Source organism: Drosophila novamexicana, unplaced genomic scaffold (genome assembly GCF_003285875.2).
Source record: "Drosophila novamexicana strain 15010-1031.04,08,12 unplaced genomic scaffold, DnovRS2.1 tig00000108-arrow-pilon, whole genome shotgun sequence".
Lineage (NCBI taxonomy): Eukaryota > Metazoa > Arthropoda > Insecta > Diptera > Drosophilidae > Drosophila > Drosophila novamexicana.
Genome location: NW_020824772.1, coordinates 777,320 through 799,952, shown reverse-complemented (window position 1 = coordinate 799,952; position 22,633 = coordinate 777,320). Strand labels below are relative to the sequence as shown.

At 40.5% G+C, this 22,633-nt stretch overlaps 4 protein-coding genes across 5 annotated transcripts; all 4 read right to left on the bottom strand.

The window, feature by feature from the left end:
• Positions 1-1,104: 1,104 nt before the first annotated feature.
• LOC115772061 (putative polypeptide N-acetylgalactosaminyltransferase 13) lies at positions 1,105-6,861 on the bottom strand. 2 transcript variants are annotated; one of them, XM_030718005.1, is made up of 9 exons: positions 6,809-6,861; positions 5,193-5,431; positions 4,999-5,138; positions 4,478-4,653; positions 3,953-4,416; positions 3,536-3,708; positions 2,748-2,936; positions 2,189-2,579; positions 1,105-2,073 (listed from the first exon to the last, which is right to left on the bottom strand). In XM_030718005.1, the coding sequence occupies exons 2-9, from the start codon at positions 5,313-5,315 to the stop codon at positions 2,065-2,067; spliced, it is 1,665 nt and encodes a 554-aa protein (XP_030573865.1). In that variant the 5' UTR covers positions 5,316-5,431; positions 6,809-6,861; the 3' UTR covers positions 1,105-2,064. The 2 variants fall into 2 exon arrangements, with proteins under 2 accessions (XP_030573865.1, XP_030573864.1); XM_030718004.1 differs by having other exon boundaries at positions 1,106-2,579.
• Positions 6,862-8,841: 1,980 nt separating this feature from the next.
• Positions 8,842-9,915, bottom strand: LOC115757667. Its single transcript, XM_030697984.1, has one exon. The coding sequence runs from the start codon at positions 9,774-9,776 to the stop codon at positions 8,901-8,903; it is 876 nt and encodes a 291-aa protein (XP_030553844.1). The 5' UTR covers positions 9,777-9,915; the 3' UTR covers positions 8,842-8,900.
• Positions 9,916-10,199: 284 nt separating this feature from the next.
• On the bottom strand, positions 10,200-11,213 carry LOC115771942 (seminase-like). Its single transcript, XM_030717842.1, has one exon. It carries the CDS (start codon positions 11,196-11,198, stop codon positions 10,311-10,313), a length of 888 nt encoding a protein of 295 aa, XP_030573702.1. The 5' UTR covers positions 11,199-11,213; the 3' UTR covers positions 10,200-10,310.
• Positions 11,214-11,644: 431 nt separating this feature from the next.
• Positions 11,645-12,871, bottom strand: LOC115771941. The gene has a single exon (XM_030717841.1). It carries the CDS (start codon positions 12,865-12,867, stop codon positions 11,860-11,862), a length of 1,008 nt encoding a protein of 335 aa, XP_030573701.1. The 5' UTR covers positions 12,868-12,871; the 3' UTR covers positions 11,645-11,859.
• Between the last annotated feature and the right edge of the window lie 9,762 nt (positions 12,872-22,633).

Below are 22,633 nucleotides of genomic sequence, written 5' to 3'. Positions count from 1 at the left end.
GTTAGCGGTGTGTTTGGCAACGAATTATGCAGATAATAAAATGAGTCTTCAAATGTATAATCAAGTTGTGAACGGCCAACCCTTTGCTATTGTCCAGTGGCCAGCACAGTTTATCCTCGTGCTTGCTGGCCATAATTAAGGTCCGTCCTTGGCTGGAGTCCGTTCAATGGAAGCGCAACTTTTTTATAAGCGATATAAGCCCGGGGTAAAAACATGTCAAGGACTGCGGCCATTGAGTCGTCATTTAAGCGAATGCTTAGAAAAGATTGCCATAAAATTGTTTCAACAATTAGCTGGCCATCATTTCTAGTGCTTCAAAATGTTTCCATTTTCGTTTTTATTTTTATTGCTGCCACAGCAACAGCAACAGCAACGGTAACGGCAAGTGCCACAAATGCCATTTACCGACCACAGGTGCCCCGTGCGGCACACAATGAAATGTCTCAAACAATGGTCCATCATAGCTATAACCGGAGAGAAACTAAAAAATAAACTAAAATAAACCAAACTTAACTAAACTAAATGCTGCTTCCGCACGGACAAACAGCTGCAACTTGTTAGACTTCTCTGCTAGTTTTATTTGTTTACCCTATACATTTGCTTAGTTGGGTATAATATGCTGGCGAGTCTCGCGAACACCAACCGCAAACTTAAATTTCATAAATCAAAGAAAACTTTAAATGTACATAATGGCTCTCAATTGGTGTAAAGTTTTTTGTTTTTAAAAACCCTTGTGTTTATATTTATTTATAAAACATTCTATTCCAGTTTTAGGGAACCCAAATCAATCATAAAATTTATTTATTGTATTTTATACATATTGAAATATTAAAAAAAAAAACCCCTTGTTACGTAAAAAAGCTTAAACATTTTAAAAAAAAAACAAACAAAAAATATTAGTTTCATCAAATGCATTTGCAAATAATTGTATTATGTTGCTTAACTTCATGCATTTGTTATCTTTATATTTTTGTATAAATCGTCCTCAAACGTTTCCTAGATTCAGGGATTAGTTCCCTGCTCATATACTGATTAAACGATTATATGAATAGAGGAAGGCGTTTTTTAATTTGTTTTTATTTGTTTTTAAGTTTAAATGTTTAAATGCAAACAATTTAGGAACTATATAACGCTTAAGTAGTACATAATAAATAATATTTATAAAATCCAATTTTTACATATTATGATTTACAGTTTCCAGCGCATATCAAAGCCTGTCAATGAAGAAATTTTAGTTTTTACAAAATGCCATGAAAAATATGATTTTACGCGCTGCTTGGCAGTTGTCGCCGCCAACGCTGGCAGCGCCTGTTGCCGTGATACCATAAAATAAATGTTGCTGCCCCGCTGCAATTGCTGGCGGCGCAAAGTTGCCGTCATATTGTCAACTTCAACCGTTGCGTTGTGTTGTGTTGTGTTTTGTTGCTACCGAGCAACAAAATTAACTTTTACGCTTTATTACCGCAAAGATGGCCAAAGAAAACAATGCTCGTACCGCAAATTGTCCGGCTGTGCGGCTGCCTGCAAATCTCACTGCATTTTGCATTCTTTGGGTTGTATTGTGCTGGCGCCGCCGCCGCTTTTTAGTCGTACGCATCCGGAGGCCATCAAAGTTGCCGGAAGCTCGTCGGCCAGTCATCAACTCAATTACATTTGCGACCCGGCCGGCACGGCGACTTTGATGTTGCCAAGCCGCCCTCTGCCAGGCGAGAACAACAATTGCAGACGCGACGCATTGTTGACTGATGGCATAGACATCTAAACAAGAAGCACAATAAGCGAGCCGTTGTTGTCTTTTATCCGTCTGCAGCTCCAGCCACAGCTACAGCTCCTGTTCCTGTTTCAGATCCTGCTCCTACCCCAGCTCCTGCGGCAGCTTCATTGTGTGCTGTCGCGTGTGACGGATGCGACAGGAAGCGCGCAATGTCTTGATATCAAAGCGTAGACTCCACAAAAACGCAATCCGCACCATTCACTACACCTCTCTGTTCTTTGTCTCTCTCTCTCTCTCTCGTTCGCTGTGTGTATGTGTTTCCATTATTTAGTGCTTCCCCTGGTGATAATCTATGGCGACTGCAGCAACGGAAATATTTCACAGAGATTAGCACAGCAAGCCAACATTTTGATTAGTTGCCAACGAGCCACCAACTACTCAATCTGTAGGTCATTAGCGGGCTTATGCTTGTACCTGCATTTCCAATGCAAATTGAAATGATTGGGAAACTGCATGGGGGCGGCAATCGCTCAGCACCAGCTGATCCTCAAGCGGATTATCCAGGCAGAGATGCGTCTGAGCATGCTGTAGTTGTGTGTCGGTCCGCAGCCAATGCTGCTCCGCTTGGCCATTGCGACAGGTTTCCAACCTCAACTGCGGCTGGTCCACTGTGAATTCAACTCCTAAACATAGCTGCTGTTCGGTACTCAGTTGTCCAGTGTCGTGATGCAAATACCACTGCGTGACTCCCAGGTGATGGCAACTGGTGAACTGCAGCTGCAGTCTGGCTTTAGTTTCTGCCACGTGCAGACAACGACCCGCATTACGTAAGGTGCCCAATGCGCTGAGGTTCGCGTGCTGCAACCTGTCACAAAACAGCCAACCGACAGCAACAGGTGAGAATTAATTGATAAAGCTACACATATCAAATGGCCTCAATAAAAATTCGAATTGTTTATAACACAAATGGTACTTTGTCAATAAAACGGAATTCACAAGTCGGACCGTTATTTGTTTCAAGTTGAAGACTCACCTAAGTTCTGGGCTCACATGCCGCATATACCAATCAAATGGATGGCACTGCCGTTCAGCCTTTATCAGTGCCGGGTCGTAGGGTTGGACTGGGTGGAGATTCAATGGAATTTGCTTGGCCGCCGGTTTGAGAGCGTAGAACAAATATTTGTACTCGTCCAGCCAGGACTCGGCTATGATTTTTGAGTTGCTGCAGGATAGAGAAGTTGGAGAAGGCGCGACCAGTATGTAAGCATTCGCATTGCGTGCTGGGAATGTTTATATTAAAAGGTACCTCGGCACGCAAGCGTCTGGCTGAAATAAATTGAAAAATACCAAAGGCGAGCTTTTCACACCTAAGCCGGTCACCCAAACAGCAGTCCGAAACAAAAAAAAAAAAAACAAGCCTGATGTGTTCGACTAAAAGATACCCTGTAGCCGGCACCGAACTACTTTAATTAACAATCTTGTTCACATTGCGGCACTTTGGGAAATGTATTCTTGACTCGATGTTCAGAGTCCGATCTATATAAAATTTTCTAGGCGTAAATATGGCACTTAAATGTGTGCTTGGGGGAGAATGTGAAATTTTCTTAATCTGTATTTTATATTCAATAACCTATTTTTGAGCTCGAAATGTTTGAAGTGGGGTGAGAAAAATAAATAAAAATGTAATATCTTTATAAGATTGGAAATGATTCCTTCTGTCTGTTACATACATTTGCACAAAAACAGGATGCCTCTTTTACCCATTTACAATGGGCTAAGGGTATAAAAAGAGCAAACCTGCCCCTGGTCATTTCAACTTACCGCAAATATGTCGCCTGGGTGCTGTCCAGCTGGTCCTCGTCGAACTGAGGCGGAAACTCAAAGGCATGGCGCACTCGAAAAATATGTCCGATTCGACTGCAGGGCACGATCTCAATTTGTCCGCCGCAAAGCCACAATTTAATGGCAAGCTCAATGGACTCGCCGCCCCAAATCTACAGACAAGGGAAAACCCCAAATGGGAATGAGTTTTTTTCTGTAGTTTCTCGCTTTCTCTCTCTCTCTTTCTCTCTCTCTCCCTCTCTCTCCCTCTCTCTCTCTCTCTCTCTCTCTCTCTCTCTCTCTATCTCTCTCTGTTGCCACTTGGTTTTTCTCTGTGCGACACAAAGTTGTGTGTCATTGCTTGACATAAGCAATTAGCACACTTGCCACAAGCACTAGTTAATTAGACGCGGTTACCTCCAGGTGTGGATTGAAGCCGTGCAGCTGGTGGAACCATTCGCGTGAGATCATCAGTATGCCGCCCGCAAAGGTGGGACTGCTATATGGCCGCTCCGGCAGCTCCTCAACAGCCAGCACTCGGGGCAGCCAGTGGAAATGCAAGCTCCAATCGAAACCACCTTTCAGCAGCACATTCCCGGCCAGATAGCTCAAGGTCTTGGGTTCAATGGGATCCAGCACTGGGCTGACCGCAAGCATTGAGTTCAGCGACAGCCTGTCCAGCAGTGGTTCCAGCCAGCCATTGTTGACCTCACAATGACTATCGAGAAACAGCAAGTAGTGGCCACTTGCCACACGAGCGCCCTCGTTGCGTGACCAAATTAGGCCCATGCGGCGCAGATTGCGCCTGAAGATAAGTGTGGGGCGCCTCCGTGTGGCATAAACAAGAGTCATGACCCGTTCAAGGCTCTCCAGCAATCTGACTAAAAATTCAGAGCTATGTCAAAACGATTGCTTATATTATCAACATTTCCAAAGGCTCACCATCCCCGCTGCAGTCGTCTATAATGATGAGCTCGTGTAGATACGCTTCCGGGGTACGGCTGATCAGCGTCAGGATCGTTCGCAGCAGCATGGAACGCGCCTCATTATAAAAACTTATCACAACGCTGAGCTGGGCAGCTGCGGCATGAGGCAACGCGTAGCGGCGAGCGTTGCAACTGTGCGGCAAGTAATAGGAAAACACTTTCAAACAGAAGCAAGTTGAACTGGTAACCAACTGGTAGATACCCTGCACCAAACTGCCCATTAGCATTCGTCATTATTAAAAAACTAAACGAAACAGCATCAGCAAATGGATCACGGTAAAGAAGAAAACAGTGAACTAGGCAGTGAAAACTCTGATACGCAGACAACTCTCTTGGGCAAACACTTGGTCATCAGGTAAGTCCCATGCCAGAAATGTGTGCTGCCTGTTACAAACAAGAGCGCTTAACCTATATACCCTATCTTAATTATATTAATGGGTGTAGGGTAAATTGTAAATGCCACTTGGTTGTACCAACCTGTAATGCCGCGTCGCTGGCAGTGCACGCACTGCCGGCAAATTGTCACTCAGCTGGCGATTGTATTGAAAAAAGTCATCCGGCTTATCGGGCGTATGCGCGATAAACTGCAAGCTCAGTTGTTGCTGCTGCAAGATTAACTGGGAAACACACGTCAAAGCTGTTTACAATTATAACAAATGCTTAATACTCACTTGACTGCTCGCGAATTCATCAAATAGGCCAAGACGCAGCAGCACAACCACAGACTGCAGGCCTAAAAAGGCCAAGATGCAGACCAGGCAACAGCGCAGCCGGCGGTGCAGGCTGCCCGACATCACAGCGTACTGACTGGGCTTGCCCCATGCTGCCAGCAAATGCGCAAACCCATAATGCTTCAGGCTCGGTCAGTGAATGCGCGTTGTAATCCAATTTCTAGGCAAATAAATATCAGCTGCAAAGAAATCAGGTGTTTGTTATTTTATTTACCAATAATTATGTCGTCATAAAAAGCTGAAAATTGAAACCTAAAAACTGGCTTCGCACATGTCTCTATCCCTCTATCCCTCTCTCTCTCTCTCTCTGTCCCTCTCTTAGTCGCTCACTGCCTCTCTCTCCCTCTCTCCCGCTCACTCTCTTTCGCTCTTGCCCACTATCTAACTGCCTGTCAAAACTTGTTACTGATAAATCGCTTGATAAGTTTGGCAAATATTTGTCTGCAGCTCGCAAGGTGTTAATTGCACCACATGAAATCTATATATTACCTGTCATGCGTGTCATTTTAGTGGGTGTATATACACATACAAACACACGCATATATATATATGTATATATATATACCTTTTATAAATTAATATTTTATCTGTAATCATTTGTAACCAATGCCAAGTAAACGCCGTTTGCGTTTTCAGTTACAACAAGTAAAAGGTTCTAGTCGGGAGCTCCCGACTATGGGATACCCTGAACCCTCTTTTTCCAATATCAAATGCATATATATATTCTATTTTAGAAGCTATACGTAAAGTTTGGTGACTCTAGCTCTTATTATTTACCAAAATTGCCCAAAAAACAGGATATCGATATAGTAAGTTATCGATTATCGGAAACAAACTCGATCTGCGCGGGAACTAGGAGCATCTACATCTAAAATTTCAGCTCTTATAGGTTCTAAGATCCTTGCGTTCATTCATATGGACGGACGGACGGACAGACAGACGGACATGGCTAGATCGACTCGGCTATTGATGCTGATCAAGAATATATATACTGTTTTGGGTCGGAGAAGCTTCCTTCTTCCTGTTACATACATTAGGATTTTGCACAAATACAATATACCCTTATACCCATTTTTAATGGGTTCAGGGTATAAAAACGTTAAGTATTTCTCTGACTTAGTTTTAGACATAGATGGATATACAAAAAATTTGTTTCTTATTAAAAAATGGTTATTCTTTTAGCCAATATATATTAATTTTTGATGCGCTTTGGCCATAAATCGAACTTCAAATGTGGATGTTGATAACAAACATATTTCCAATTCAAATATATGAGTACACATGACCCTTAGACCCTTAGCCTTTTGCTCTTTGATGTGATTTAATTTGAAATTGTTAAGCAAAGCGGAAGTAACTCATTCACTTAGCAACAAAATCAGAAGCTACACACAAACAACCTTCCCCCTCCCCGCACACACACTAAATTGGAGTGTTACTTCCGCATTGCATTAGAGTACAGATGCTGTGAGTTGTAGCTGCTGCTGCTGTTGCTGTTGTTGTTACTGTTACTGCTACTGCTGCTGCTACTGCTGCCGTCCAGTTGCTGATTGACTTACGTGTGCCTCGTTTTAGTTTTCGGTTTGTCGTTGTAAATTTGTTGCCCAGGCTCTACGTGCAGCGGAAATGCATTTTCCCAGTCACGTACCCAATGCCAGACCCGGGCCAGACAAATCCGCAGACCAAGTCCAGTTGTAGTTGCTCTTGTTATTTCTGTCCACAGGTTAGCTAAGAAATATAACCGAATGGCGCAACAGCGACGGCCAAAGATTCAGATTCCCGTTTTTTCCTCTGCATTTTTTCTCAATTTTTTTTTTTTTGTATTTTCTCTGGTTTTTTCTTGTTTACTCAGCACGCCAATTTATTAGACGGCGCGTGATCCATGTTTGCGTCCATGCTCCATAGATTAAAGTGCTTTTTAATGAATGCAGCAGCAGCAAGATCTAATTGTATGCAGCGTCGCGTGCCCAGCTTCATAATTAAATAGGCTATGCTCAAGGGCGGGGTGGGATCTAAGGAGGATGGCGGCAAATTCAATATTCAATATGTTTTCAATTTGCCATTGTTGGCAAATGGGCGTGGCAATCGCATCAAAGGCAAAGGCGAACGCAAATGCCGTGAAGCAAATAAAAATAAAACGAAATTATGTCAATAAATGAATTATAAGGCGCACGCACAACGCGGCGTATACGCAATGCCCAAGCTCAAGCTAGTCGAAGCTTCAAACAGACGACAGAGCGCTTAATGGCCATGTAAGTGTGTGTCTGTCTGTGTGCATGTGCATGTGTGAGTGTGTCTCTCGCCATGATTATTATTATATTGCCACTTACACATTCGTGCGCCGCAGTGTGTGTTATGATAATGTTAACAGCCGAGCTTCTAAAATTTTATTAGCAGTCGACTTATGGAACTTTGAAAATAATAACAACAGCAGCGAAAGTGTTTCTCTGTCGTCTCTTTCTCACGCCTCCCACATGAAACAATTTCAGGCTCTTGCTTTGAGCCATAAAGAATATTGAGGAAATTGCTTTCTTTGCACTCAAGGCTCAGCATTCGGCCAGGCCGCACTCATTTCGAAATTGTTGCGTATTATCGTAAAATTTTATACACACACACACACACACACAGTCCCACACAGCCAGATATACGCGCACAGTCAGGACGTGCACATACATACAAATGCGTTTACGTTTTTTTCGACGATTTACTTTGCTTTGTTTTCACTTTGCGGCCCGCCGCATTTTTTTTTTTTGTTTGCGAATATTTTCATTGAGGTTTTTCTTTTTGGCCAAACGCGCTTAGTTCGAAATACACATGCAAATATGTTGGAAAATATGTGAAAAACAAATTAGTTGGCAGCGGAATTTTTATGCTCTGTGGTTGCGTCTCTTACAATTTTAAATATTCAGTCCAAATTATTTTATTAATTTGAGTGTGCGCCAAGCAACAGTCGAAACATTCAGCTGCAAATTTCGTTAAAATATCAAGTTCTTAGAACACAGAATCAAACAAAAAATCGAACAAACAGAAAAATAATAATCAAAATAAGGAAAAAGGTATAATTTGAATGATTCCCCATTTGCAGTGGGCATAGAAAAGAAGCATTTTAATGATGTTTACACAGTTTTCATGTGCCATTCCATTTACGGGCATCCACGTCTGCTTTTCCGGCAAACGTATTATGTGCTTTATTTCGATTGACTAGAACTTTTCACTATGCCCGACGGAGTACTTTAGTTGATGACATTATCGCTACAATACAAAAGGTTTCTTTTTGCCATCCACAACGTAGTCCTTGTTGCTGTTGTTGTCGTTGATGTTGCTGCCACTTCATTTCTGAGTTTACAAAGTTTTTTGTTGATGAAACAAACGCCGTGAGCCAGCAGACAGGCAGCACAGAGAGAGCGAGAGAGAAAGAGACAGAGACAGTCAGTTGGTCCATTGAATGCCTCTGACATCATTCATGACACAAAATGAAACCGGCAAATGTGAGCGTATCTTAATGTTTAAACGTGCCCCGCCCATTAAATATATCTTTGCCAAGCCGTAATTTGACAGCACATTTTTCATTAATTTAATTGAACACTTCACAATTAACAATGTTTCATATTTATTTGATCAATTGAAATCAAATCAAATGTCAGAATATTTTTAAAACACGTTATCCTCCAGATTATTCTCCAAGACTTTCGAAAGCGTCGCACCTATATAGGTATTCTTCTTCAGCAGATTTACATAGACATCCGCCGCGCTAGCGTTGGGGCAGTTGTGGCCTAAAAGGTTCATGCCACAGAAACTGCCCTTCGATACGTAGGGCAGTCCAAAGGTTTTCTCGCATTTTTTGGTAATTTTTGTGTTTTCGACACAGTCAATCCCAGGGGTGACCACCATACCGTCGGGATCGTTTATGATTTCCTTGCAGCGATCGCTCGGTATCATTGAAGCAAGTATCTTTTTCGGAGAGACCAGATTTTTATCCCAATTCCACTGGTCCACTTTCTCCGATAATGGCACGGGGCTCGTGCAAATAGGCGGCTCTTTACCAAACTGTGCTCCCAGCGGGTCCTGCAGACTTAAAAGCGTCAGCATGTCCGCAGTTTTTGACATTGTGAAATCTTGGGTGTCCGTTCTATTGGCCACTTTATGTATTGAGCCATCGCTCAATTTCACAACGACATCTGTCGCCAGTTTATCGTGCATGCACATTTTGACCGTGAGCACGGTCTGGATACTGACCACAAGACCGCTGCAAAATAATTTGTCTTTAACGAGAATACGCGCCACATAAACACTCAATTCTTGAAAGTTATCCGTCTCTACAGCATTGACAATTGTGCCCTTTTTAAGACTTCTATAGAAGTGCTGGCTGGCTACGTGGCTGGGAATGTAACCAAAATGGGGCACCCAATCGCCCGTCCCATAAAGCTTTCGAACCTTTTTTGACTTTAGCAAAATCTTTTTTTGAGCCATATTGGGACTGGCGATTGCCAACAGCAGCACAAATCTTAACAAAGTAGACAACAGCATTGCAGGAATCGATCAGATATCTGAGTTGATAACAGTTCCAAATGTTTCAGATTGCACTCCCGCAGAGTATAATTATTTATATGGATCTCAACCTTGTATAAAGAAAGCCCCAATGTCAGAGTAGTCAAGAGTTCCTTTCGTAAGTGCTCCATTTCAAGTGAACTTTGTTCTATTTGTTATGCCTGAGCTATGGCCTAATGAGCGGCATCGAATTGATTTATCTGGCCCATTTAGCTTACTTTTACGCTTAATGTAAAATCAAAGTGGTTTACGTTATTTTCAAAGTAAAGCTTAAACTGTTTGCGAATTGTAACGCAATGAGCGACGAAAAACAGCAAACAGAGAAAATCGATGGGTTTTCTATTTGTAACACTATTATCAATCCTCAAAAAATGAGTACATTAAAACAAACAAAAAAAAAAAAACAGTTAAAAAATGATTGTATTATATTCATTCGCATATAGAAAGCATCATATAAACTGATTCGACCGATAAGAATTTGTAAATATTCGAAATAAATTATATTCCACTGGCTCAGAATATGGCGTCCTCTATGTCGGCAGCGGCAATGTTTGAAATGCTGTTTCTTCTTACTTGGGCTTCATTAACGACGGCGGCATACAGATCGACACCAAACTTCTTGGGACAATTGTGACCCAGCAAGTTGATGCCGCAGATCTGGTTCTCATAAATGAGCGGACTGCCAAAGGTCTTCTGACATTTGCCCGTGTGCTTTTCGTTCTTAACACAGATCATCCCATTTGTCACAATGTTGCCGTCTGTATCATTCAATTGCTGCCGACACTCAGCTAGAGGCAGCACCTGGGAGAGTTGATTTTGCACCACACGACGGGTGTGACTGTAGGTGGGCAGCTCCACATTCATATTAGCCTCTAGGCTGCCCAAGCAAAGCTTTGCTGTAATCCTTACATTTGGCACGGGTACCCTTAGAATCAGCAAGCTAACTACCGAATCCTTATCCTTAATGGGAAACGCATCTGTGCTTAGGTTGTACAACCCAATGGTCTGATCTTTTGAGGTCTTGACGGTATAATTCTCGGCTTGTCCATATCTGTAGCAGGTGCTAGCGGTTATGGCAACTTGCTCGGTCAAGAGCGTTCCAATGCAAACGAATTTGTCGCCATTGTATATCCGTACCAGTAGATCGTGCAGCCGTACATGTTCACCATTCCCGATCATTTCTACCATCGGCTCGTCCGTACCCGACCTAATCATAATCCGCTTTTCCGGCGGATACGTGGGTCGCGGTAGTCGTTTATAGTCTTGTTGAACATTGTTTTTATGCTGTGGCCTGTAATCGGACAGCATATACCGATGGTAATGCATTTTCGTACTCGCTATGTTGAGCTTGAGAACGATAAAGATTGATAACGATAATAGGCACAGAGTAACTGTTGCCATTGTGGGAGGTCTATTTTTGACTGTCAACAACGTAATTAGTTTATATATTTCTAACTCTTAACCGCCATTCGTTACACATATTTCCGTCATGGTTCAGCGTTCGCTTTAGCTTATCAATTTATGTAACAAATTTAAATCAATTTATTTAACAGCGTAAACTTTCTCAATAATATTTACGTTCTCGTTAATAGACAGATAAGGATTGAATATATTTAATAATATACTTATAATCGAGAATAATGAATATCTTTTTACAAGCATACCTTAGCTGACAAATATCAGACAAAATTCCGACTCGTTGTTCCTATAAATATAATTTTTTTTATGTTAAAAGCATAATTAGAATTGGAACTGCTGAGATTTCTGAGAAGCTCAAAATTGTTTTTTACACAAAAACTCAAATTTGTCAGTGACAATCATAGGGATTATGATATAACAGACTGACGTTGATAATATTTTGCCCATTTATTAAGATGTATCGTAAAGTATTTAAATGCTAGATTATATATTCATGAAACAAAAAATAAAAAGTTTCATACACAGAGTTCTTAAAGTGGATATGGCTTTATGGACTCGACTGTTTGACTCATCGGGAATATATACACTACATGGGCACGAAAATGTCTCCATCAATGTATTTCTCATTTCGTGAATAATTCTGTTACCCTGGACGATGAGTAGATACATTTACTTTAACTGTGGTTCTCTTTGGCTTTAGCTGTGTCCTTTTCGTTGTTGCCGATTCATTGAAGGACCCTGTGCCTGTTAAAGCTCTAAGTAAGTCCGTTGCTTTCTGTATAAATGGTATGGTATGCGGTATGGCATAGTAAACATCGACCATTTGATTGCCCTCCAACTCATCGCAATGCTCGCCATAAATATTGATGCCGGCCAACTTGTTGTCAATGATCAGCGGATCGCCGGCGCGTGTGCTACAGCCTCCATTCTTCCTGTTCCTCACACAGAAGAACTCTTTGTCAAAGGGAATAGCAATTTTGCCGCTCTGCTCAAAGGAGGCCTTACATTCCCCGAAATCTACCACCTTGGTTTTAAACAGGGTAATAGCTTGAGTCTGAGAATCCAAAAAGGACATATTCACAGTACCGCCCGGTTTTGGCATTTGTTCAAAGAGCTTTATATAGCGAACCTTCCGATTCATCTTCTTCTTCAATCCCAGAAGCGCAATATCGTGGATATTTCCGCTCTCATGTTTGCTGGTGGGCAAATAAAAGGCCTGGACATTCAAGACCTTCCGCTTGGGTTTACCGAATCTATGCCCAGGCAACACAGACATCTGCTTGGCCTTGTATTCGCGAGTCGGCTCAATCTCATTGCTCAGGAAACAGCGGGACGAGGTGATGACCATGCGGTGTGAGATTAGAGCGCCGCTACAAAAAACCGAACCCTTGTGCAGTACGTGCACATAATAGCTTTTATGCACGTTGGGATCAAATGTTGGCAGTGCGGCACTGCGTGCTACTGGTTCTTTACGATCCCGTTCAGCTAAAATATCCCGATTATAATCAACGTGCATGTTTTGTTTGTGCGCTCGATTGTAATAGGAAGGCCGATGAAATTCCTCCATATAACGCTTTAGCCACACACCAACAACAATCTGCGCACTCAGCAGTAATAACAGAAGCACAAATTCACCTTTATTCCGTTGCATTTTAATTGATACTGATTGTGAAACTGAATCTGGAGCTTATCAAGTGCTACGCTAAGAATCCATATTGCAACCATGACCAAAGTCATGCTTTAGCAAAACATTTTTATTTAGTCACGAATTTAGATATTAGTTATGTCATTTGTTTTCTTTATGAATGTTTCTATGTATGTGCGTACGTACGTATGTATATATGAATGTATATGTATATATATGTATGCATGTATAAATAAATAAATAAATATATATATATATGTATGTATGTATGCACGTATAAAAGTATGTATGTATGTCTGAATGTATATATGTATATGTGTATGTTTGCTTATGTGCATGCATGTATGTATATGTGTATAGACGTGTGTGGGTATACATGGGTTACATGTTTGTATGTATCCATATTTGTGTTCGTGTGTATGTATTTATGTATGGGCGTGTGCACACAGAGAAAAGTGTGTGTAATTAATGCCCTACTATGCAATTCTCATGAACTCAAGTAAGTCTTATAGGATTCACTTCAAGAGGAGGGGACGGCTTTAACTATGGATTCGACGGCAGCTTAAGCAATAGAGAAGACGGCCGTTTCAACTATGAACGAGACGGCGGCTTCACTTAAAAACGGGTACGTATTCTTATCAAAGGTGGGTCTTATTAAATGTATAAAATTTTACAATCGTATGCATATTTTCGTTTATTGACTTTAAACATATTTTCAAATAAAAGAGTTCAAGATAGAACAGCAATTAAATGCCAACCGTTGAAATAGTAATATCTACAGTATTTATTACAAAACTTGCCACGGGCAAGGCCGGGTATTACCCGCTAGTTATTTTATATATGTACAACTTTTTATAACAAGCTAAAACGTACGAAAGTATTAACGGTAGCAATAGTTACGAACCCAATGGATGTTGATATTACTCGACTGTTAATGTGAATAAACATTGCAAGTAAAAACAAGTCGTAATCGTTTGTTTAGCTTTCACGCTGAAAGTTTCAATAAAAAAACATTTGATTTGACGCTAATTGATTTATGTGGTATGACAGGCAGATGGTTCGTTTTAAATATAAAAAAAATTACTAAGGATCAATGACTGACATTTAACTGGATAAATCCAAAGAGGCTGCAATGTGCGGAAGCTGCAAAAGAACTATGTTGCGAAGTATATAGATGATTAATTTACGTTGATTAAAGTTGCCAGTCACAGTACAGATGGCAAAGGAGGCTTGGTTGTCAGTGAAGTGAAGCCTCTTGCCCAGACAGCCGGAAATTGAAGTGTTTGTAATGTGTGCTCGGGCACAGGGAAGGAGCTGGGGACCAGGCCAGGCATAGGTATTATCAACTGCCGGCGACTGCGTCTAATTGATGGGCAGCAGTCAAAGCCGTTTTTATGCAAATGCTGCATACGCTTTAAAGTTGGAAGCCAACTGGCTGACGAGCTGCCTCCGCTCGGGCACACTCATCAATTATTTAGAATATGTTACACTTGGCACATAACTTCACAGACATATGCTTACAAGGCTGTAAGTCGAGTCAGCCTCGACGTCAGCTCTCCGTCCGTAATTGCCGGTCATTATGCTTAAGGGATAAGGTACTTCAAGACCTGGGCACAGAAAAAAGGTATATATATGTATATATACGTTGAAACTGGAGCCACGCACTAGCCGCCTACACCTGCAACAGGAATTAAGTTTGCATTTAATTGAAAATTGCTGTACGGGTATATACCCTGTGTTAAACAGCTATTTTTAGTTTTCTTAACTCAGCATATAGAGATAACATATAAATCACAAAATTCAGTTTGAGCTGATCTGCAAATTTGATACCCGGCGAATGATTCGGTTCACGGTTGGAAGCGGCTTCTTGACTTTAATTAAATTTTAATTTACAATTGTTTCGATCGCACGTTGAAAAAATCCCAACGACTCCAGTAAATATTTTGGGCTGTTCAGTTTTGATTTTGGATAAAGATTAAGTTAACAGTAAAAATAAATTGGATTACTGATTTCGAACCAGTTCTGTTTTAAACCAGTTTGCAGCCTTGGATACGAAAACGCTGTTGATTAATTCGATAGCCCTTCCGATGATGGTATTCTTGACATCGTATGGAAGGAAGGACATACACCTGGATATGTTTTGGGCCGAACTGCGAGCAAGACGCTGAAAGACTTTATGACATCCATATTTAGTGGAAATCAGCAGCAGAATAGAATTTTCTTCGAACTTCCATTAAGCAAAAGAAAACACTTATTTTAGCTTATTTTACAAAATTTGCAGAAATCTCAAATAGTTGATGTATTCTAGGAAATATTTTGAAAAACGAGGAGCTATAAAAAGATCTTTAAAAAAGAAAACTGTTGGCAACATATGGATCATTTCGGATGAATAGTTGTGTACATGCATTTGCTAGGGTAAGAGATACCCTCTTCGACACAGCTTATGCTCATTAAAACTTCTGGAAACGTAACTGGGAATAGATACACCTTATTTGATAGCTGATTACCGTACTCATTGCATTTGCTTAAGTATATTATACCCTTTTTTGTGCCTATGGGATACACAAATTTTCTTTCTACATCCCATATAGTTTCAAGAAGAGTCTGTGGGAATCCTATAGAATCGCAGACTGGTTTTCAGCCTGCAGTATATTATACCCAATGTAAGCCACCCAATGCGTACAGGGTGCACAAAAAGGCCAAAACGCTGTGTATATATGCCTTACACGTGTTTTAGGTCCTCACTTGACGCATCGCGCTGAAATTTATGCGTACGTGCTCAGCTGAAAAACGTTGCCGACGACAACCCCGGCTCATTTATTATTAGCTGTGAAATGCGTGCCCGGATGCGGGCAACGGGCAACGGGCAACGCACATTGCCCACAAGCTACCCGCCTGCCTGCGTTTTTACGGCCTGCCTGGGGTTTAACTTTTGGGTTGGCCAAGAAAAAGCAAAGCTGCCCAATATATAACAATTTTATTTGCATGCTTTAAAAGGCTGCCGGCAGAAGGTGTGGAAATTAAATGAACACCTAAGCATTTCATTATATTGACTTGAAAATTTAATTCAACAGCTATATGTGAAAATTGAAATTATGCGTATTGACTATGCAAATAATTTGAAAATGCAATTAATTATTAAAATTGAAGCTACGAAATGTGTGCAGTTAAATTTAAGTTGTCGTGTTTGATGAGTGTCATAGACACACACACGGGCTGAATTTTCTGTGCTACAGTCGACTGAAAATTAAATGTCACTCATACGCCATGTGTGCCTGGTAAAAACGTAAATACTTGGCAAGCTGCTCCTCCTCCTCCTCCTCCTGCTTCTGCTGCTCGCTGGTTTACAGCTCATTATGCAACATGACGCAATTTGCAAAAAAAATAAATACAAGCAATGAGCACGGCAGCTCAGCATTATGTGTGCCGTCTTCTTCTTACTTTCCCTCTGGATTTTTGCAAAGCTCGTTTTTTTTTTAGTTTCTGCAAAGGGAAAAATTCAATTTTGCCATCAAAAGTAAAATGCTTTAAAATGTTAACAGCAGTCAAATCAAAGCCAGTTTCATGCAGCTCCGTTACAGGTTTTGCTGCAGGGTCAGTTTTCTGTGTATGTCCTGTGCGTGCGTGTGTGTGTGTGTGTGTGTATGTATGTATGTGTGTGTGTTTGACGGCCTGTTTGTGCATTTGTCTTAAGCTGTTTGGACATGCTATCAAAGAGAGACCAAGAGCGGACTGCAATGAGCGCTAACTGCTGCAGGCAGCGGCATCTTCTTTGATTGCACCACTCGAGTGTGCCCGTGCAGTTGCCTGCCCCCGCCACTGCCCCTGCCCCTGCCCCGGCACCTTGCTGCAGCCACTGACACTGCCCCGGCGAGCGTTGTCTTCCACTCAAACACAGTTCGTTGCACATTTGAACATGCCCTCAGAAAATAAATGCAAATTTAGCCATAGCAAACACCCATACCATAATGCCAGCTTCCACACACACACACACAGGCCTACACACGCACACCTACACACACAGCCACACATACGTTGGCAATGGAAACGCGCTGCTCCTTTTGTTGCCGCTGCACATTTGCTGAACGCTTTTGCAACGTTGTCGCTGGCATTCTCTTAGCTTTCTCTTTTTCTCTTATATTTTCAATATATTATTTGTATAAATTTTCGATTTTCTGCTTCAACAGTCTGTCTGGCGCTGCAGCTCGCTCGCATCTCTTCACTTTATTTATTTCTCTAGAATTCAGTTAGTTTTCCTTTTTTCCTGCTTTTGTTTATTCTACGTTTTTTCTCGCACATGCTTTGTTGATGCTGTTGCTATGGTTGTTGTTTGTCCTTCTCTTTATAAGCATTATAGGTAAAGGATTCAAGATACTCACAGACACACACACGTACACACTCCTACACATTTGGTATTGACTCGAGTGCATTGTCTTTTCTTAACTATTTTTATGTGTTTGAGACTTTGATGCCTTTGTTTGTTGTGCAGCTTTAACAACAGCAAAAAAAAACGTCAGGTAGTTTTTCTGGGCCCTTTGAAATTTGATTGGACCCACCTAAAACTTAAACCAGGGCACATAATAAGCAACTGCTAAGGGAAACAAACACGGAGCTCGCTTTGCATGTTACTCCATGTCAAAGTAAAATTCAATGCCCAAAGTTAAGACTGCTTTAATTTACTTTTTATTTTCACATTATGTTAGCTCATTAAGTTTTATTGCATTTTCATAGTTCTTGCCACGCCACAGGCGCACACACACACATACATATATGTATATCACTGTGGCAGCTTTGCTAGCTTGGCATCTGCTCTTAAACGTTGACTGCTGCCTGGCGGCTGTTGCTACTTAATGGCTAATTAGAAGTATAATTTACACCTTAATGACTCTACAACAATGCCCTAGCTGTACTGGGCCTGACTGCTCTTCAAGCTAGCCACATACTTACACACACATACACACGCATGCACAATCACACACACTCAGTAAGTTCTCATGAACAAGCCGCAGCTCCTGTCTTAACTGTAGCCTTACACCTTATATACATATAAAGCCTGCTGCCAAAGACGGCTTTTCTAGTGAACGAGTATTGCTTTATGTGAAAATCAGCGTCCATTAATAAAGACAGCCAGCAAAATGTTACCCATACGCCGTGAATGCGCGCTAAGCATTAATCACAGCAGCGATATGCATATAGCATATAGAGGATATAATATATGTGTGTGTGTGTGTGTGTGCCTAGTTACATACCGTAGCGTATTAATTTCATCGCAAATGCCTTTTTCAGTATGAAAATTTATTTGTGCCATTTTAGACAGTTTGATTTATTGCCCCGAATAAAGTGATTCAAGCTATTTACTATGCTAGGCTCTTGGCTCTTTAATAGGTATTTTTCTTGGACCATTCAAACTCTTGAAATATACTGAACACGCTTAGCTACCAGCCATGTGATTAGATGAACTCATCATAAGCAAGAAAGAACCACAATTTAGAGACACACACAACGTAGATTAAATGCACATGTATCAAAGCTTCATAAGCCATATGATATGGCAGTCCGTTTTGTCATGGTTTTGCTGATTTGTATAGTCAGCAGAATAGAGGTCGAATATCACTCTATATATAACAGTTTCTTAGTTTGGTGAAAATATCTTGAAGAACAGAAAAATGTTGCATGCAGCAGTTTAGTTTGCAAACGATTTTTCCTATATAATAAATATAATTTGGCCAAATGAAAGGCTTATGAATAACATGAAGTAATTACCAGGCTTGGTCATGAGATTTAGAAATAAAACAACAACAAATTTTAAGAGAGTTTTCGATATATTGGCTTCCGATTTGCGTACTGCCTGAAACAGAAAGATGAACCCTTGATTTACAACTGAGAGTCTGGTTTGCAAAAAAGAAGACCTACTGACAATGCTTTATCAACTCGGCAGTTATTGCCGAATTTGTTACCTTCTATGCGTAACACAATTTGTGCCAAAATTACAAGAATTTCAAATTGTACAGCACACCAATTCGACTTAATAATCAGACGAGGAACAACAATGCAAAATGCAACACAATTTTGTGAGCTATGGCAACACTGGCTGAATGAGTGAAGTTGCATGCAAACGGAATATTTTGTCACGCACACAAAATCATGCAGAGCGTCAAATTGTTGTCACCTGCTTGGTTATCCGACAATTTGGTGCCTGGCACACACCTGATCCGTAGAGAGCTGGCAGTTGGCAATACAATTTGCAAATCGCCATGCAGCGGCTTTCAATTGTGTGACATTTATTTTAATTTAATAAACTGGCAGCTTGCATTAACACAGCTAGCAAATTGCCAAATGGTAGCTGTGGACAACTTGCCACACAAGTCAACTTCGCGTGGCACGTTGCGTATACGTAACGTGTGCTTTGTGCGCTGACATCAGCAATCGCTTTGGATATGAGAAAAACAATTTAAAGGGCACTTGGTTCACTAAATGCCATAAACTTTAACTGGTCCCAGAGCTGGAAGAACCCACAATTATAGATTAAAGATCAATTACTCCTACCGGCAGGACATTTAAGGCGTCTGCATTAAAAGGCATAAATCCATTTAAAGCCATAAAATCTAGACTGCGCACCAAAATAAAACGCAAGAAACGTGCTAGTTGCCAGCTTTCAATTCTTTTTTCTTTTTTATTTATGGCCGCTAAAAATTCAAAATGTACGGCTATATAAACGCTCAAACGCACCGCGACAAGGACAATCGTCAAGGCATTAGGAAAAAAATAAAAAATAAAAAAAAAAACGAAAAATATTACAACATTTTAATAGTGAAAATGAAGATTTATTGCCCGCAACGACAACGCGACCAAAATGTGCCACAAAAACTGAAGCTCAACTAAAAAGCGCGCTCTAACAGCGCCCAACAACAACAGGCTATGCAAATGCAATTGTTAGCCGCCAAAATACCCTGTAAGCTAGGCAACAACATTTTCACTTTTCACTTGATTCACGAAACGAATTTTAATATATCTTATATTTTTGATACAATATTTATAACAAAAACAAATATTTAAAGATTCAAAATCACTTTGGCTCAAGCTGACAACTAAAAATCTTATAGCCCAAAAAATTAACTTTCATAGTAAAATAATTTTTTAAAAAAGGGTTCAGATTTATGTGAAGCTACTTTTTTGGGCAATTGGTTCGAGTCCTGGCTGAACAAATATAGAGTTTCATGCTGCTATCGTTTAATTGAAGGTGCGCTATCTATTTAATTGCGTAAATTGATGATTTTTTTTTTTTGTATACAAGCTCATGTAACCCACTTAACCTACAAATGCAGGGTGTGGCAACAACAATTGACGCGTCAGGAGCACAAAAATGTGCAAAGTGTAAAAATCGTTGCCATGTCACGTCAGCCGGATGATAGGCCAGTCAGCCAGCCAGCCAGCCAACCAGCCAGCGAGTGGGCGGTTAACAATGGGAGTGACCAGCTCGAGGCTTTGGCTCGCTTATCGGCCCGATTGTGTCCATTGTTGTTGTTGCGAAACCTAGCGCACGTCGCAGTTTGTTAGCCGCATGCCAAACTGGTCAAAAGCGTTGGCGTTGGCGTTAGCGTTGGCATCGGCTTCTGGTTCTGCTTTGGCATCGGCATCGGCATCGTCATTGACTGCCTTATTGTTTGCTCGCCCACTTGCCCTACACCGAACTGGGCGTGTCCAATCAAAATATGCAAATGTTTTATCCGTAAAACGTCGCTTTGATGGAATTTCAGCACATTTTGTTCCCGCTGTTGCCGTTGCTATTGTTGTTGCTTCTGTTTTCTGTTGTTTGGTTTGGCTGGGTTTGGGTTTTGTTTTGGTTGTTTGGGTTCTTCTTTTTTATCGTCTCGCCAAGTGTGGAGTCGACGTTGTCGCCGTTGCTTCGTCCAAATTAGCAGTAGTTGCCTGGTCAGGCTCACGTCAATCAGCGCGAGGTTGTAAGCTAAGGCGAGCAGCATTTTTTTGCAGAAATTGGAGCTGTTCCCCTGATTTATATGCATATATTTTGCGTGTGGTTTGCGCCATTTTATGACGCTTTAATTTAATGCTGTCAACATTTGCGCGTCATTTTTGGTCAACCATTTTGTTTGCTTCCTGCATAGTCATTGTTCGCAATGGGGGCGTGGCAGCTGCCAGAAAAACCTCATTATGTGAAGCGTAATGGGCTAAATTAATAAAAGTCGGGGGTTTCTTTTAGCATATCATTAGCTTGGGTGAGCTGTGAGTGTAAGGCAATCAACCCGGTTTTAAGTTGTGAAACCGGAATTAAGATAAAATAAGATTTTTATTGAACCCTGAATAGCCCTTAGGCAGCTCTAAAGATGCTGGATCTAAAGCTGAACCAAACCCTATTAATAAAAAAAAAACGTGTGGTTGTCTTTTAGAAATTCCTAATTTAATTTCTTTTATAAGGCTAATAAATGTGATGTATATGGTTTTGAATATATTTGAAAATGAGTTTAAGGTCCATCATATAAATAACCAAAACTTTGAATCAAAGTCTTCCGTCTTGTGGTGACATCTCTCGTTCGTACCACCTTTGATCCACGTTTCCCAGCCAGGAGGACTGGACCTTGCACGATTCTTGAAAAATGCATGAAAATTCAATCCGACATTCGAATTCCTTTAATCACTGAAAAACGTATTCATGAAGTACATGCAATATATGCATATATATCTTCATCTTGAGGTAGTTACATTTTTACTTTTTATTTAATTGACAAGAGTATTTTTAGATATTAATATAAATTTTGAATTATAAATATACTCTGCATAAATGTCAATCAAAATTAATATATGGCATTTTTATGCATATTAATTAATTGTAATTACCAATTTATGTATTATAAGCAAACTACTTTTATGGTTCAGAGCAGAGTTTTCGGTGTCACCTCATTAAAGCTACAGTAAAGCTAACATAGGAACGGACTTAAACGTTTGGCATAAATGCAATTTATAATGACAGCTACAACGTACAACTAAAAAATCAACAAAATAAAACAAAACAAAGGGGAGTGCACAGCAAAACCAAACAACAGCAGACTCGGCTTACAATTATGGCCAAAAGTTGTACGGCGACCCTAAATATAATCAGCTCTATATAAGTATAAACGTATATGTGTTGTTGTTTTTAGCACCGAACGACGTCTGTTTATTTTAATTAAAATTACAGACCATTCAAGTGCCTGTTGTTGTTGTTATGCTCGCATTTTATGCTTTTTTAGTACATAATTTATAATCAATTTTCAAATAAATTACAAACAAAAGTATTTAGCTTAAGCCCAGCTGCGCACAGTGAACAAAAGCTGCAAAGTTATTTATCAAATTTAATTAATCACAGACAAGTTTCAAGTTGAGAAAATGTTATTGGTTCAGCATCTAGCTAGAGCTAGGAAATTAGGCATTATCCTCTCTTCACTGCCCTATTTCCAAATCCATAATAGTCCATAAATAATCAAAGATTAAAGCATATTTGAACTAAAAGAAAGTTTTATCTAGCTTTTCTAGCTGTGTAAAAACAGTTTTATTCCTATAAAAAAGAATAGAAATAATCTATATTCCTGCTAATCATCTGGGCGCAATCGATATTAGCCCAAATTTTGGGCATTAACTTTTCATTTAGCCCATACATTATCAATGGAGATCGGGGCTTACGTTTTTACAGTCTTTGGCCGCAATGTAGCGGCATTCTGGCAGCCAAAACAATGCATTACCGGGATAATAATGCAATAATTGTGTAAGCCATTTA